Here is a 17,077-nt window from a genome sequence, read left to right on the forward strand (position 1 = left end):
TCCCCCCAATTGTGCCAATCATCCTTTCTCCACATGCAATCAAACCTTTCATCACAAGCCCACCTTCTCCCTTCAAATTCAACACCCTTCTATCATATTCAACCCCTCTCCTTTCAAATTCGACACCTCTTCGATCATAATTAAGTCCTTGCCTTTCAAATTCAGCCCCCCTTTCAAATTCAACATCCCTCCACGCCTATCCAACCGCCTCACGCCTCTTCACATACTCTCTATCGGACTCCTCCCTGGGAATAGGCCCTATGGTAGGCCTTTTTTGTTTTCCTTTTGAAATCTCCACCTCCTGATTCTCCCTTCGTCTATAAACTTAGGGCTTTCTCCAGTTCCCTCACTGATCGTGACTTCCCTCACCTCCGACGACATTTTTTTTGTTTTGGTCGTCAAGCACTTTCTTCAACATCTCCGCCAGGATGGAAAAACTTGAATCGATCTTATCATGGATGACTGAAATTTCTTTCTTTAAATCTGAAACTTGAGTTTGTAAATATGAAATTTTGTATTTCATTTGACCGATCTCCCTCTTGAGGCGTTACTCCAACGCATTCACTTTCTTGGTTGCATCGATACTGGGTTTTTGTTGGACTAAAAATCTTAATTTCGATTCTAAAAAACAGCATAACAACCCCCTTCCAGCTAATAGTAAGCCGCTATTTTTCTTAGAAAAATCCCCCAAACAATCCCAAAATCACTATGATACCAATTTGTTAGAAAATACTTGAAAATCTCAAGTAAACCCTAACAATAGAGACAAAAACAGCGAGAACAATCCACAAAACCATTGGAAAAAAATCAAAAAATAGTAGATTTTGTTGCAATAATCCAACTAACGGAAGAAAAATAGCAAGATACAATTGATTCATCTATTCAAGAGGAGGATCAATCTCTCCCAATCTCTAGACACCGCTAGAGCCCAAAAAAAATGAGAGATCTCGCCAAATTCAAGATGCCCTAACCCTAGGAAAACAAACTATTTAATACATACAATCCAAAAGAAAATCTCTAAACAATCCCAATATTCAAATTTCCTTCCTAAAACCTCCCTAATCTACTCGTTTGGACAGTGCTATTTGTGCGGCTCATGGAGGAGGCCTCTGTTACGCTTAGGCCAGTCCTGTATGGGCCGGCTGGATCAGTCCAATGGACTGGTCTAACAAATAACTTTCTATGATCAAATAGTTGAAGAATATAATATTATTGTGCAGATTTTAGCAGTTGAAAACGACAGTAAACAGGATATTATTTTGTTGATAATGAGGTGTTTAGCATACCATTTGCCTATATGTTGCAGAGAATGCAATATTTGAGGTGATAGTGCTTATATATATATATATATATATAAGAGGATATTATTTTGTTGTTAATTAGGGGTTATCATTCCTTTTGCCTTTATGTTGCAGGGAATGCAGTTTTTGAGGTGATATTGCTGAAGATAGTTGTTAGGAAGGTGCTTTCTTAGGAGTAATGGTGAACATCAAAATAAGAAAAAATTATCTACTACGAGAATGCAAAAATCACACAAGTTCTTGTTTTTTCGCTGCAATTCATTTATGTTTATGACTGTATAGAGAGAAAAGTATCCCCTAGCTCAAAGATAAATACATGATATAAAGATTTACCCAATCGATTATTTTCTTGCTTCATCTCATTAATATTATTCCCTCTCTCTTATTCCCACTCCAAACTTAAGAACAATTCCTCCACCGGTTATGGTCAGTGGAGTTTGAGGAAATTATGTTGTCTCGTATGTTAAACCATCATGCCAATCACCAGCCCTTATTTTAATATTTTAATGCTGACTTGCTTTACAATATGTGCTAGTTAATTGATTAATTTAAAGACATGAATGGCAAGTGATTCATAGATAAAGTTATAATTTTTTTTGCTGTGGATGAATTGACACAATAACACATGTAGGAATTCAATTGGAATTGGCTTGCCTAGAACTGCGATTGAAAAGAAAAGTTCTGCATATTTTAATTTTCCAAAAACAGTTTGTTAACTCGGGCATTTCTTAGTTTTCTTGTTTGATTTCCATTTCATCTTGTTTGACTTATTTTAAAAGTATTTTACTTTCAGACATTGACATTGGAACAAGAGGCATACCCTGCTTTAGACGAGCTGACCTCAAAAATCAGCACTCTTAACCTTGAGCGTGTTAGACAAATAAAAAGCCGTCTTGTTGCACTTTCTGGTCGTGTGCAGAAGGTAAGGCGCCAAGGAATTGTCTAACTGCAAAATGTAGGTTTTCACCTTCATTTATCGTTTGATATAAGCCCCATAGTAGCGTATTCTGTATAGTAAGTTCATGTGAAAATGATCCTGCATTGTTCATTCCTTCGAATTAATTTCTGATGTGAATGCTTAGTTGCAGCATAACTGTTCTTTCTTGATTACTTTTTTATGCTGCATGTGCTTTAGACGTGTAATTCAATCCTTAATACCTCAACTTTATATATTGGTAGGTAAGGGATGAACTTGAACACCTCTTGGATGATGACACGGATATGGCTGAAATGTATTTAACTGAAAAACTAGCTAATCAGCAAGCTGGCGATACCGCTTCAAGAGTTGATATAGGTAGTGATGAACTCGAATTGAGTGAGCATAGGTATGAAAATATTTTTTTTGGCTTTTCTATGATTTTCCATTCTAGTTGACAGGAATGAATGTTTTAATAAGAAATAGGCAAGAGAAAATTTGTTTATGCTTTTTGTGTTAAATAAATGTTTATAAATAGGTCGTTTATTTATTTTTTGGTTTCATCCAAAAGGTGAGTTTAGGAATTAAGTAGATGCCACTGATAGATTTTCAATTTTTAGTCTTCTTGACATGGAAAAAATCCGTAGTTTTTCTCTTAACTTTGCAATTAACGGCAATAGCAAAAGTTAGGCATTACCATTGGATGATATTATGATACTAAGCATTTTATTTATAATTGTTGACCGACACAGCAAATAAAAAAAATCTAATAAAATCCACGTCACCTGCACAAATCCTACTGAAATCTACTGTAGCCGGCGGCTCGTCCCTGCAAACGGCGCCGACCTGTCTCGTCTCCACCGTGAGCAATCTCTGTCTCGATTGCAGCTCTTTCCCGCCGTTAAAACGAAAGTGAAAAGAAGGCTTCGCTTATTCAATCTCAGTCAAACGAGACTACTTCCTCCGTCTTTTCCAACTCGCGAACGCAGCTTTTTTGCTTCGACATCTCTCCCGCACGCGTGAAGCCCTCAGGCCTCTGATTTCCTCCCACAGCAGCTTCCGCCTCCCTCCACCTCTTCCTCCTTCCAATCGCGACTACCAGCCTCCTGAACCGAATCCACCTCATTTCTTCACCTCACACGAACCCCCACCCGCCTCAAACTACCGTTTCTGACATCTTGACCCGATTCTCCTTTCTTCAATTCACAGCCAAGTCTTCAACCCAGCAACCCTTCGAACTCAACCCTTCGCTCTAGCCGACCTACCCTGTCCGACGGCCAACCCAACTTCTCCCCTACACCTAACACCTCTAATGTGCTGAAACCGCAAGACTCCAATCGGCTTCCTACTTGTTTCGATCCCTACAGCCAACCGAAGTCTCCATCCGCACGCAGCTTTACACAAACGAGCCACTCTCAATCAGAACTCATCAAAGCCGCACAACCCACTGCCGATCTGATCCTCTCATCGCCCTTCAATCCCGAATCCAGTCCTATCCCACATCATAAGCTCTCTGCCCGATCCACCTTGACCCAAAACCAGCCCGAACTTCATCTCCTCTCTCACAGTAAACCGAGCACACTTATCTTCCATTAATATTATTAATATTAATCAAGGTTTAAAATTGCGTAATTAAGACTCGAGGCGGTTTTTTTCTGTGAGGCGAGGCGTAAGCCTCACGGACACAGAATTGCGTAAATGAAAAATTAAGGGTTCTAGCAGGAAAATAATAGCAATATTGTATCTTACAATAAAAACATCTAAATTATATATGAAAATAGTGGAAAGTAAGAAAGTATATGCAATAAAATCATGTCCCAAAAAGTACAAAATCACAAAATATTAGTTTAACAAAACCCCCAAAGTACAAAAAACATATAAAATGCAATCATATCCCATCACTAAATGGGTCTTCAATGGAATCTTCTTCTCCAATTGTATCTATGAATGTCATATCATCATCATCTTCAATATGACTCACTTTTCTCTTCCCTGTTCAATAAGAAAAAAAATCATTAGCATGTTAATTGCTCACTTGATATAAAATTATAAATATACTGCGATTGCATATAAGAAGTTGTGGAATACCTTTACTTGATTGTTGTGGTGCAGAGCTAGTGGATGTGTGAGGTGTGGTACTAGTAGATGTGCCCACTTGATCTGCTTCGCCCCTCAAGACATCTATATTTAGATCTTCTAGTTGTAAGTCTGATAATGACAAATATGTCTTATCATCTATGAATCACTCATTATCATATGCATATCATCACACACCAATGGGTGCTCATTATCCTTCAACCTCTTATTCTTCAACCTCCTATCTCTTAACCTCTTGTTGTGCATTATATATACGAGGGAGTTCATTCTGAGTATTGATAGACAATTTCTTCTCTTTGTTTGCACTTGATTATATGTACTCCAGTTTCGCTCACACCCAGAAGAAGAACAAATGAGGCCCAACACTCTTACAGCAAAACTCTATAACTCAGAGGTGGAATCACCAAATTGGATCCACCATTTAACTGTTTTCAAGAAAAAATATAATTAGAACTGAATAAAGTGTATTGCATTTACCAAAATAACTATACCTGGAGACCATTTGGAAATGGTTACTTTTGCTACATTCAAACCAAAAAAACCTTCTTTATTCCGAAATAGAACAAGTTGTAAATCTGCAAGCTCTTTATCTGCCTGCTCCGGTATTAGTCTTTCCATACAATGATATAGACCAAGCTTCACCTCCGGATTTGAAGATTTCTTCTCTGAATATTGAAATTGAAGATTAAGATAATATGTCGTTGCATGTAGATGACGGTGTAACTGCACCTCCCATCGAGCATCAATGATATCTCAAATCTCCCTATAACTTGCTTCCTCTCCTCCCAAGTTATGTGCAATCAACTCCTTGGCCTCATCCATAACATTATAAATAAAACCCATAGCTGATTTCTTCTCTGCATCCACTAAGCATAGTACTTGCCTAAGGGTCTAGTGCTCAAAATGGCATAGGTCACAGTAGCCCAAAATTTATCATTCAGAATTATCTTTCTTATTTCCTTCCCCTCACCTTTCTTCCCCCAAGCAGAGTTAAGCCATTCAGTTGATGTAAACATTGCTTCCAAAGGTTTCCTCACCTCCATCAAGCTCTGCAGTGTCAAATAGGATGTGACAAACCTATAGATTCACAGTGCACAAATGTAAGAACTAAGAACATACAGTATGAATAATTTGCAATGTACAAAATTAAGAACATACCTAGTGGTTGCAGGGCAAATGATTTCTTTTTTTGAAAACTTTCTCATCAAGCTTAAGACCCAAGAGTGATTGTAGATGAACTTTGTAATTTTATTCGCCCTAGAAAGAGCACTCTTGTGCTGAGGTAAGTCACCAAGATCCTTCAAAATAAGATCGATACAATGTGTTGCGCAGGGTGTCCAATATAGGTGTGTCCTCTTCTCCATTAACATCTGACCAGCTGCTTTATATGCACTAGCATTATTAGTCACTATCTGGACAACCAATTACTCCCCAATCTTCTCAATAACCCCATCAAGTAAATTGAAAATGAATGTAGCATTTTTCACCTCATCTGAAGCTTCAATCGATCGTAAAAACACCGTGCCGTAGGGATTGTTCACAAGAATGTTAATCATGCTCCTGCTCATCATGTTAGACCATCCATCTGACATAATGGTTACACCAGTCTCAGTCCATGTCCTTTTAATCTCATCAATGCTATGCTCTGTGTTCAGCAGCTCCTCCTTTAAAATCCATGTTCGCAACTCATACATAGAAGGTGCCTTCAACCCTCTCCCATACAACCCTACAGACCGCAGCATATTGAAGTAGGCAGGTGACGTAGCAACATTAAAAGGTATGGCATTTTCAAAAAAATACCTCCCAATATCCATGCAAACCTGGCGTCAACCCTCTCTAGTACCGTCCGCAGGCATCATTTGTGCTTGTCCTATATCCTCTTATGGATTAGTCATATACTGATCCATAGGACCCCGTGCATCTCTATTATATATAGTGGAGGAAGAGCCCTTTCCACCCTCGCTCCCAAAATAAGCGCCATGTTCAACCCTATCATCAAATTGCTCCTGTTGCAAGTGTTTTGTCGTGGTACTTTTCTTCATATAAGCAATAATTTCCTCCACCTTTTCCGGCACATTTGCACACGGTGCTACGTTTTTATGCGAGTATGATAAGTGTTCCTTCATGCGGGTAACACCTCCCTTCACCACTTTTTCGTAAAAATTGCATTTCAAATAAACATAGCTCTTCTCTCTGCCGCCTATGTCAACTTGTACACTATATTTTCAAGAAGGGTCCCTCCGCAATGATGCAGACCCCTTTTCCTTGCCTCTAACCATGATCCCTAATGAAAGAATCCAAAATCACACAAAACAATTCAAAAAATCAAAAACCCTAAAATTTATTTCACTTGAAAAATCTAACCAAAAACTTAAAAAAAAAAAAAACCTAAAATTGTTTGTGGACTTCTCCTACAAGGCGGCCGGACACTTTAAGATCGCTGGAGAGAGGCGGCACCGGCGGGAGAGGCGACGGGAAGGGAGGCCGGCCGTGCGGGAGGGTCTCTGTTTCATGACCTGGGTCTTGCGAGCGGAGAAAAATGCTAAATGCCTGGACCATTCGGGTATAAGGGAAAAAAATTGCTCATTTTAAGTTGGCGGGCCCAATTGGATGAGGCGTACGCCTCACCATAATTGCGCAATTGAGGCGCGCCTCACACAGGGTGAGACGCCTCAAACAGATCTCAAATTGCGTGCGCCTCGAGGCGCTTTTGGCCAAAATTGCACAGAGGCGCGCCTCTTATTGCACAATTTTAAACAGAGATATTAATTAATATTAATACTAATAATATGAATATTCTTATTTTTATTATCTTTAATATTAGTGTTAGTTTAATTTTAAAAAAGAGTTAAAAAAAGAAAGAAAAAGAAAGAAAAGAAAAAGAAAAATAGGTTTTTGTGCATTTTAGTAGTTGTTATCACCTCGATCATCGCCGCCATCGACACCGCCGACCTCGCTCATTAAGGTATAATGACCTCTAACTCAAAACCTCCAAAATCCCGCTCTTAGTGTTTGCGACGAGCCGAAGGACCCCATATACGCGCTCTCATAGCACGGTAGGAGGAAGTCCAGTGCGATGCTTACGACAAGAAGGGTAGGTCTTGTACACGCTTTTGTAGTATGGCGGGCAAAAGAAAATTCTGCGTTTTTAAACAGGTACTCTGATTATCCTTAAGCACTCTTGTAGCATAGCGGGGATTGAAGAAATGCGGTTGCGGTGTCGCCTGACACCTACCTGAAACGCTTTCATAGCGTGGAGGGTAAGGCTATGACTCATGGAATTTCTTTTAAACGGGTGAGACGACGGGAGGCTGCCAAAATTTAAACTTAATTAAGAATTCAAATGAACGACGAACTGAACATTGAATCTTTGTTGGACTGTAGGGAACTGAACATGTAAACTGAACCACAGTGAACATGAACTCTAACAAAAAAAAGAACAATAGGGGATTGTATTCAGACATGAACTTGTACATTGAACGACAAAGAATTTGAACTCAACAAGACTACAAGAAACAAAACTTAAATTAACATGCAATGAGCCAAATTCTTATTTGATAAATGCATATTAGAAATGTGAACGCCAAATGCTAGATAAGAATTTAAAATATTCGGATAGACATCAACGAGAAAATAAGGAACTCATTGCATACGAAAAATAATATGCGTACAAGGAAATGCAATCATATACACATGATCCTGAGCAAGAACATGATGCTTGCATAAGTACAACAGTTCATTTTCATGCAGGGAAGACTTGTGATGAACATGTAACCCCTTTGCGGACAATGAAGGGAGACAAAATGATTGCAACAAATCTAATAGTGTGTTCATGAATAAGAACACCAAAGATCATGCACAACTGATGTCTCTTAAGTGTAAAAAAATACACTAAACCCTTGCAAGTAACGACAATCAACACATATGAAGAGATGGATGACGAGGAATATAGCTCAATCAACAGTCAATAATGACATGCAAATCAATTTATCGGTCTGCATGCAAATGATGACAGAGAATATGCTACAAACACATACGAACTGTTATAAAAGGTTTGTAATGTGCGCAATGAATATGGCATACCCAGAAATGAATAGCAAGGAGTATGTAGTGACAGTTTGCTAGCGGGCATGTACTACGAATATAACATGTCTACAAATGAAAAAGTAAGAAGGCTATAAAGGAAATAGTCTCCCTGCTACCAATAGCAGTCAACTTGCAAATGGACATATAGTAACTTGCCTACGAGCATAAGTGGAAGAGTTGCAACAAATACTATTGCTTGCAAACAACATTAGAAGATCTACATCCTCTGCAACTTGCCTGCAGATGATAGCAGAAGGCCATAGTATGCACAACACATCGTCTACAAGCGAGAATAGCATATTTGCAATACATACGAGTTTCTACGAGTTACTGGAGGAAACTTCTTATTCACACATTAATCTACCTACGAGTGATAGTTGACAACATGCAAGTAAGTGCACAGGATCCTCAATAAACATCACGTATCACCTACAAATAATGTTAATTAATGCACAACGTTCATACTTGTAAGAGATGCACGATAGTTGCAATAAGTATAATCATGTGTTCATCAATGACATATGGAGGTTGTGCAGTAAATACACTAAGGTCCCTATATTTGGCGTTGATCAAAATAAATATAACAGCTCCCAATGAATGCTGAAAATCACTATACTAGAAAATACAGTAGTTTGTCAGTCAACAATACAAGGAGAAATTGATGATGAATGTAATTCAGCTTGCATTCAATATCAACATATGAGCAGGCATGTTAAACCCTACAATCAATATAGACAGAAGGAGAACTAGCACGCTGCTAAACAATGCCAGACCATCGGATTCGCAATACCCATACAAGCGAATATAATGCGTGTATAAACTCTCAAATGGAATGTTGCGCACACTCAAATGACAATTACCCGCATGACCGATCAATGACAAGTATCAAAAAATGCTCCCACAAATACATTGTAATGTCTATACATACAAACACATAAGTGCATGTATAAGCACCTTAACACATCGATGAAAGTATAAATGTACATGCAAGTATGTAATCGCATTACAATAAGATGGCCCTGAAGAGCGTGCTAAGGGTACATATGTGACATCTAAGATTGCTGCGCGGGTCAAATGATAAATTTATGTTCGAGCCCAATCCTTCTATACAAGGATATAGACATTGACATGGCTCAAACTATCAAATAAGTATATGATCGTGCCATCGATTGAGATATTTATTAATGCATTCATATTAGGCCTTCAAAGTCTATAAACAATGAAAATTAACTAATAAAAGCATGCAATCGATAATGAACCCGATCCTCTGTCTATAGGTTGACAGAGTTCAAACCCATTAAATGAATCAGCCATCAATACCCTAATGATGACAGTGTTGAATGTAGATTTTAACTAGAGGGGTTAATTCATATATACTTAAAATATCACCCAAATGCCTATAAAACCAAAAACTCCAAGAAAATATCAAAATTCAAATATTTAAAATTGAAATTAACTATCATAATACTTAAAGTAAAACTCATTCACCCTTCACAACAGTTTGTCGAGGTGGACAATTTGAAAGCTACTTCATCTCACAAAGAGCTAATATCTAATCGACAATATCACTATGATTCATTCTCAAATAGTCTCTTACCAGCAAAGACATAGCATGTATCCTCTAACTGACGATTTTGCTGCTAAATGGCTTTGCAGGTATGCGGTTAAGACCACAGCCCTCTGAACCAGGTGGTTTACTGCTAAATGACACCACTAAATTGCAGTTATGGCTAGATCCCATATGCTCCATAACAGCACTAAATCTTTGAGATATAAATCAATAAGATATAATCGATATGACATAAAGCCCTATGTTAGCTAAGATAGATTAAAATTTGTCGCCTTAGACAAACGTTCATCCAAGGTCTACAAGATACCCTTCTACGATGCAACTCATAGTTGCCGACAAGGATCCTTCTGTCAGGCTCGGTCAACTACCTCCTTTGACTAAATAGACTAGGGACCATGATGACCCGGGACGACGGAACCATGAGATCTTGATCGGGTTTATCATCCATTCCCCCACCATCCGCTTTAAGTGTAAGGTCGTGAAATTTTTAATTTTAAATGTTAAATTTTTTAAACATCCAAACTCATGCTTCTACTGTACATCATATACCACGTATCTCTACATATATGTTTGACGAGTAGCCTTAATCGAAAGTTCTCTCTCATTATCAAGAGGCGTAATCCACTATAGGGGTTTGCGCTTATAGGAAACCTAAACTCAGATCATAAAGTCCTTGCAAAATGATGGTGAAATCTCTGGATACTGTCTTATCTACAAACTCAATCTGCCTTTTTAAAATTTGAATCAAAACCTAATTCGTTAAAACTTCCCCGAAAGAAGAGGAAAGGCCAAGGCGCGAAGTTTCAGAGCCCACAATAATGCTTTCGAACTTGAATTCTATTGTACGAGTTTAACTCCATGTGGGCTCCGAAAATTTGCCCTCATTTTGTGAAGACTTTATGATCTGAGTTCTGGTTTTCTATAGGCACAAGCCCCTATAGTTAATTACCCCTCCCGATCACGAGAGAGAACTTTCGATTAAGGCTAGTCATCAATTAGATACATATAATATACGTGTTATCTGGCATATTGTAGCAGCAATGGACATTTTAGATGATTGGAGAATTTGAGAATTTTGATATTTAAAATAGAAATTGCACCATCTCACACTTAAAGTGGATGGTGGGGGAATGTATGATGGACCCGATCAAGATCCCATTGTTCCGTCGTCCCGGACCATTGTGGTCCCTGGTCTACTTAGTCAGAGGAGGTAGTCGACCCAATCTGACAGAAGGATCCTTATCGGCAGCCATGGATTACTTCGTCCAAGGGGACCTTATAGACCTGGGGTGAATGTTTGTCTATGGGGAAAAATTTGAATCCACCTTAGTTAACAAAGGGCTTTGTGCCCTATCGATCATATCCTATTGATTCATATCTCAAGGATTTGATGTCAATAAGTAACGTATTGGCTCTGGGCATAACTGATATTTCATGGTGCCATTTGGCGGCAAAACCACTCGGTTCAGAGGGCCCCAAGTCATAACCGTTTATCCTGCGGTGTCATTTGGCGGCGAACCGCCGGTTAGAGGACACGTACTACATCCTTACTAGTAGGAGATTGTTTGAGAATGGATCATAGTGATATTTTCGACTAGGCATTTGGCTCTTTGTGAGCTAGAGTAGTTTTTATTTTTGTCCACCTCAGCAAACTATTGCGGATAGCGGATGAATTTTGCTTTAAGTTGGTTGATGGATTTATTTCAATTTTAAATATGCTGGATTTTGGTGGAGTTTTGGATTTTTGGGAGACATTTGAAAATGCCTGAAATTGACCCCTCCGGTTGAGATCTTCAATCAACGCGGCCATCATCGGGGTGTTTGGGTTCATTTCTCTTTGGTTGGTTGAACCTTGTCAAATCGGCCAAGTTGTTGGTCGAGGATCGGGTTTCTCGTAGGCTTTATGCCTTTGTTTGCGAATTTTCTTGATTGTAGGCCTTGAATGCCTAATATGAATGTATAAAATAAATATTTTGGTCGATTTTGAGACCGCATATTTATCTGATGGTTTGAACCTTGTCTACTCCTATTTACATGCTTAGGAGGATCGGGTTTCGTAGGCTTCGTGCCTTTGTTAATGAATTCTCTCTATTATTAGCCTTGAAGACCTAATATGAATGTATTAAAACAAATACACCGGTCGCTACAACCGTGTATTTTTTTTAAGGTTCGAGCCCTGTCGACTCCTATAGGTTTATATAGAAGGATCGGGTTCGAACTTGAATTCACTTATTGACCCGCGCAGCATCCCTAGACGTCACGTGTGTACCAATAACGCGCTCGCCGAGGCCCATGCGGGTTATGATTGTACTTACCCCTTTGTGTACCTGTGTATATAAATTCTAGTGCAGGGGTATTTTGAAATGATTGTAGTTGTGCCTATAACAGCCATTTGAGTGCGTACAACTTTTCATTTGAGAGCTTATACACGCCTTCTGTCCGCTAAAACGAGTGTTGCGGATCCGATGGCATTATAGTCTTGATGTTGTGAGGCCTCTTCTCATTTTGATGTTGACTCCCCCCCTCCTTTTTCTCATTCACCAGGGGCGGGACTTTCTGGACTTTGGAGTCGATGACCATTGATTTGGAAAGAACTCTTTTTAGGCTCTTCGGTGTAGTGGACTTGCTATTTCCGGTGTTTGTGAGCACCAGAACTGTTTTCTTCTTAAGTATAGAACTGATAAGAGACTTTGGAACACCATGAAGTTTTTAGTTCTAATTTGTTCAAACATTTACTCCCTTCTGTCAGAGGGTATCCTTTTTCGTATATCGAGTTTCTCTTGTACTCGATGTACTTGAAGATCTTGATCACCATTATCGTAGGTGATATTCGTACTTGTACCCACAGTGGTTCATTGTATTTACAATACACTGTTGTTATCCACAAGTATTCATTTGTAGGGATCCGTACTTATGTCCACAGTGATTCATTATACTTGCAACACACTATTGTTATCCACAAGTATTCGTATGCATTTGTAGGGGACCGCTGTATCCACTACGAGCTTCTAGAAAATGTTTATAGAATATTCATTGTTTCTGCATCATATCCACCTTTCACCAATCTCAGGTGGGATTGCTGATTGTACTTATTGTAGGGATGGATCTTCCATTATTGGTCTCGAGTATCGCCTTCTTCAATCAACAGACATTGTAGGGACTGTTGTAGGGATTCGTACATCTTTCATGTGCATCGGGACTTCATCTCTCCCTTGTAGCTTATTGTTAACTTAGAGAACTGTGCATTTAGACTCTGATTTGTTCATTCATCCAAAGCCCTGGTCCTATGTATTTCATCAGACCCGAGTTCAAGGTCCAGCTCATGCTTGAGTCTTGTATGTCGTTATGGTTTCAACTCTTGGCATCCCATTCAAACTCAAGTCTCTATTTCGGATCCAGCTTGAGTTCAGTTTGAGTTCCTTGCTCTCCACATCTCATTCCAGTTTTGAGTTCAGAGTACAAGTTCAAGTTATATTGTTCAATTTATTTCATTTTAAATTGAGTTCAAGCTTGAGTTCTATGTTCGGATCCCCTGATGTTGCATAGTTTGAGTTCCAAGTATAAGTTCAAGTGCTTGTTCATGTCTCTTGTGTGGTTCAAGCTCTGTTGTAGTTCTTGTAGAGTTTAAGCTCATTTTCATATTGATTTGAATTTCAGTTCTGGCTTGATTTTATTTCATTTGATTTTTGACCTTTGATTAATAATTTGAATTTTGTTCAGGTCCTCTGCTCGTGTTCAATCAAGTTCAAAAGTCCACAAATCTGAGTCCACTGTTGTTCATTCGAGTCCCAATGCTTGTTCTCTTGAGTTCAAAACAGGTCCGGGCATAGTAATATTTCACCCGAAATTTCGGCAGCCTCCCAACGTCTCCCCCGTTTAGGGGAAAACTATGGAAAACTAGGCCTCCCTCCACGCTAGAGAAAAGCGTGCATGGTAGGTGCCCTCGTACAAGGACACCGCGGCCGTAATTTATTTATTCCCCACCACTCCAGAGAAAGGCGTGCATGGGTTTTCGGGCACCAGTTTAAAATAAGCAATTTTATAATTGACCCCGCCTCGCCGTAGGCGTCACACCGGGTTCCCTTCCCACCACGCTAGAGAAAAGTGTGCATGAGTTGGTTTCCGGTCCGATACTAATGCCGAAAATGGGGTTTTGATTACCCGTCCCGTCGCAAGCATCGCAACGAATTCCCTCCTACCACGTTAGAGAAAGCGTGCATAGGCGGCGAAGCACCGGGATGAGTTTTCAAAGGTTTAGGGTTTAGAAAATTATACCTGCACGAGGTCAGCACGTAGATCGAGGAAAGAGTATCATTTTTTTATAATTAATTACAATTAGTTATAATAATAAAAAAAGAATTATAATTTAAAAATAACTAATTATAATAAATAATTAATCATAATTAATTATAATAATTAATAATTAATTTTAATTAAAATAACTAATTATAATTAATTTGTAGTAATTATAGTTAATTATTAATAATAATAATTAACTATAATAATGATAAAAATTAATTAGAATTTATTTTAATTGAAATTAATTATTAATAATAATAATCAAATATAATTAAATATTTAATTATAATTAATTTAATTAAATATAGTAATAATAATAATATTATTAATATATATAAAAAAAATATGCCCAAAAGGGCTGTTTGGGACAGGATTTGGTTGCAAGAAGCACGTGAAAGGTAGCCGGCTACCTTCACAGCCAACGAGCTCCTATTGCTACTTCCGATCGGACCAGCAGGGAAAGTCGTCGAATGAGGTAGGTCTCTCTCTCTCTCTCTCTCTCTCTCTCTGTGTGAGGATTGGGAGGCAACTGCGGGAGCTAGGGCAGAGGATTGGGGTTGGCTTAAGTGAGGGAGAGGTCGGGCTTAGTGCGGCTTGAGGAGTTTTCACGCAAGCATAGGCGAAGGGAGGAGGAGGTCTGACGTCATCCTGGAGATCGGGACAGGAAATCGGGGCTGGACGGAGATCGGAGGAGGGACTGGCTTTGGCGATGGCTGCTCGAGTGGAAGATGATGGCTTCGGTTTGGAGTTGAGAGGGAGAGTCGTGTGGAAGCAGCGAACGAAAGCCTTGGCTTCATTCGGTATTTAACGACGCTGAGGGAGGCTTGATCGAGGCGATTTCACGCGACTTACGGGATCTGATCGCAAACGGCGCCGAATCAGCAGGGAATCAGCGGGATTTGAGTGGAATTCCTGGAGAAGTTCGGCATGTTTCATGGATCCAACGGTTATGAGATGTATACGTTGGATTTTTACTTTGCTTTCTTCTTCCTTTTGTTCCTTTGGGTATGACATGAGGGTCAACAAAAGTATCTGTGCATCATAGAAGATAGTGATACATGTGAATAGGGTATGATATGACCAGAAGCATGTGACCATTCTATGAATGGGTTCATTAAATTTGCATCTAACGTGAACCAATCTATCATTATCAATACAATTTTACAACTTTGTGGATCACGCACAAGACTCTTTCATTTACCTTCATAGACTCAGCCTGACAATAAAGAATATCTGACTTGACCTTAATAGGATAAAAATGGCCAATAAGCTTACAGTTCTCTGCTTACAAATCCCTCAATTACAAGCCCGGATGAGAATTCCAATCTGATCTTTGATTTAATATTAATAACATGCAAGCAAGCTTTCTTTTGGATGCCATTTTATGAGCTATACAGAAAGAAGCTTGAACCAAATATATTATGAAAAAAACCAATGGCTTCAACCAAATCAAACCACATTTGCTGATAACTAGTGTATTGGCACCTGTACCCTGGCTGGATGATTCTAACATGTAGAGTTGTTGGTATGCCCTATTGTTAGTTCAAGAATAAAATGGAATATTGCTAATTCCAGAATCAAATGGAATAAGCATTTACCATAGAGATCGAAGTTTTAAATATGCAACAAAAAGGAGACATAACGGGAAGCAAACTCTAGCATAACTTGAAAGCTCTCCGCAAGAGAGAGCAAGAAAGATTTGCATTGGCCACATTGGGCACTTTTTGACAGGAGAAGACTGGAGGTAAATGGCCTCACTTTCCTTCTCTACTCAGCCTGAACATGGCCATCGTATTAAACTCGGAGATGACGGGTGTGTTGAAATCATTAACAAGACCAACAATATAAAGATAAATTCTAAGTAAACTGAAAGAACAATATCTAAACAAACTCTAATTGAGAAAGTTGAAAAGAAAAGTAATTCAATTTAGAAACAACTGTGCAGATTCACGACGGTAGGTTAGAGAAAAACAGATGCTTGATTTTAGTGGGAGTTAGGCAAATGAAACTAGTTGAAGGTATGTGCAAGTCTTAATTCTGTAATTTTCTTGTTGCTGTAATATGTTATATTATTCGAAATAAAGTCATTAGCTACCCAACAGAGATGGATAATCAACTCTAAAAGTGTTTTGCTCATGGTTGACAAGCCGAGTACTTGCGAATTATAATACTTTCGTTTGCATGCTCCCCACTAAACTGAAATACTGATATGTGAAGATTTGAAAAGAAAGAATGCCAAAAAGCATTCCCAAAACAAGCTCAAGGTATTTGCATCCAACTAAATTATAGTATGAGCACTCTTAGAGGGGTTCCAAAATTTATGTGCTAGTATGCCATCGCAGCCTGAGAGCTAGGTTGTCATCTCATAAACTAACAATTGGCTTATAATAAAATAATAATAATTGTGACTATGCTCTTTTGCATTTTATACCGATGATTAATTAATGCAATGATTAATTTGACAAAATAAATTGTGTCATAAGAATTTATGCACTTGTATTAGGGGTGTAAAAGAGCCGAGTAGTGACCTTATCAAGTCGAACTCAAAAGGCGAGCTCGAACTCGAGCACATCCCACAGTAAACGAGCTCGAGCTAGCTCACAAGCCATGGCAGGATTTTTTAAAATTTATGCGGGATTTAAAAAATTTAAAATTTAATAAATATGTTTAGCATCTAATATTATTTTTTTAAATATTTAAATTAAATACAACAACAACAACAACAACATCAAGCCTTTATCCCACTACGTGGGGTCGGCTACATGAATCCTTTTTCTCCATTGTGTCCTATTAAAAGTCAAATTCTCG

The 17,077-nt window shown here is 38.6% G+C and overlaps 1 protein-coding gene across 1 annotated transcript in view; it reads left to right on the plus strand.

Annotated features, from left to right (window-relative positions):
* Positions 1-17,077, plus strand: part of LOC110093906 (magnesium transporter MRS2-F) — a 54,633-nt gene that overhangs the window by 25,716 nt on the left and 11,840 nt on the right. The window contains exons 3-4 of the mRNA XM_020818947.2: positions 2,095-2,223; positions 2,481-2,626. Of these exons, the coding sequence (XP_020674606.2) occupies positions 2,095-2,223; positions 2,481-2,626 (275 nt within the window). The remainder of the gene's footprint in view (positions 1-2,094; positions 2,224-2,480; positions 2,627-17,077) is intronic.

Source organism: Dendrobium catenatum, unplaced genomic scaffold, assembly GCF_001605985.2.
Source record: "Dendrobium catenatum unplaced genomic scaffold, ASM160598v2 fragScaff_scaffold_1728, whole genome shotgun sequence".
NCBI classification, from domain to species: Eukaryota; Viridiplantae; Streptophyta; class Magnoliopsida; order Asparagales; family Orchidaceae; genus Dendrobium; species Dendrobium catenatum.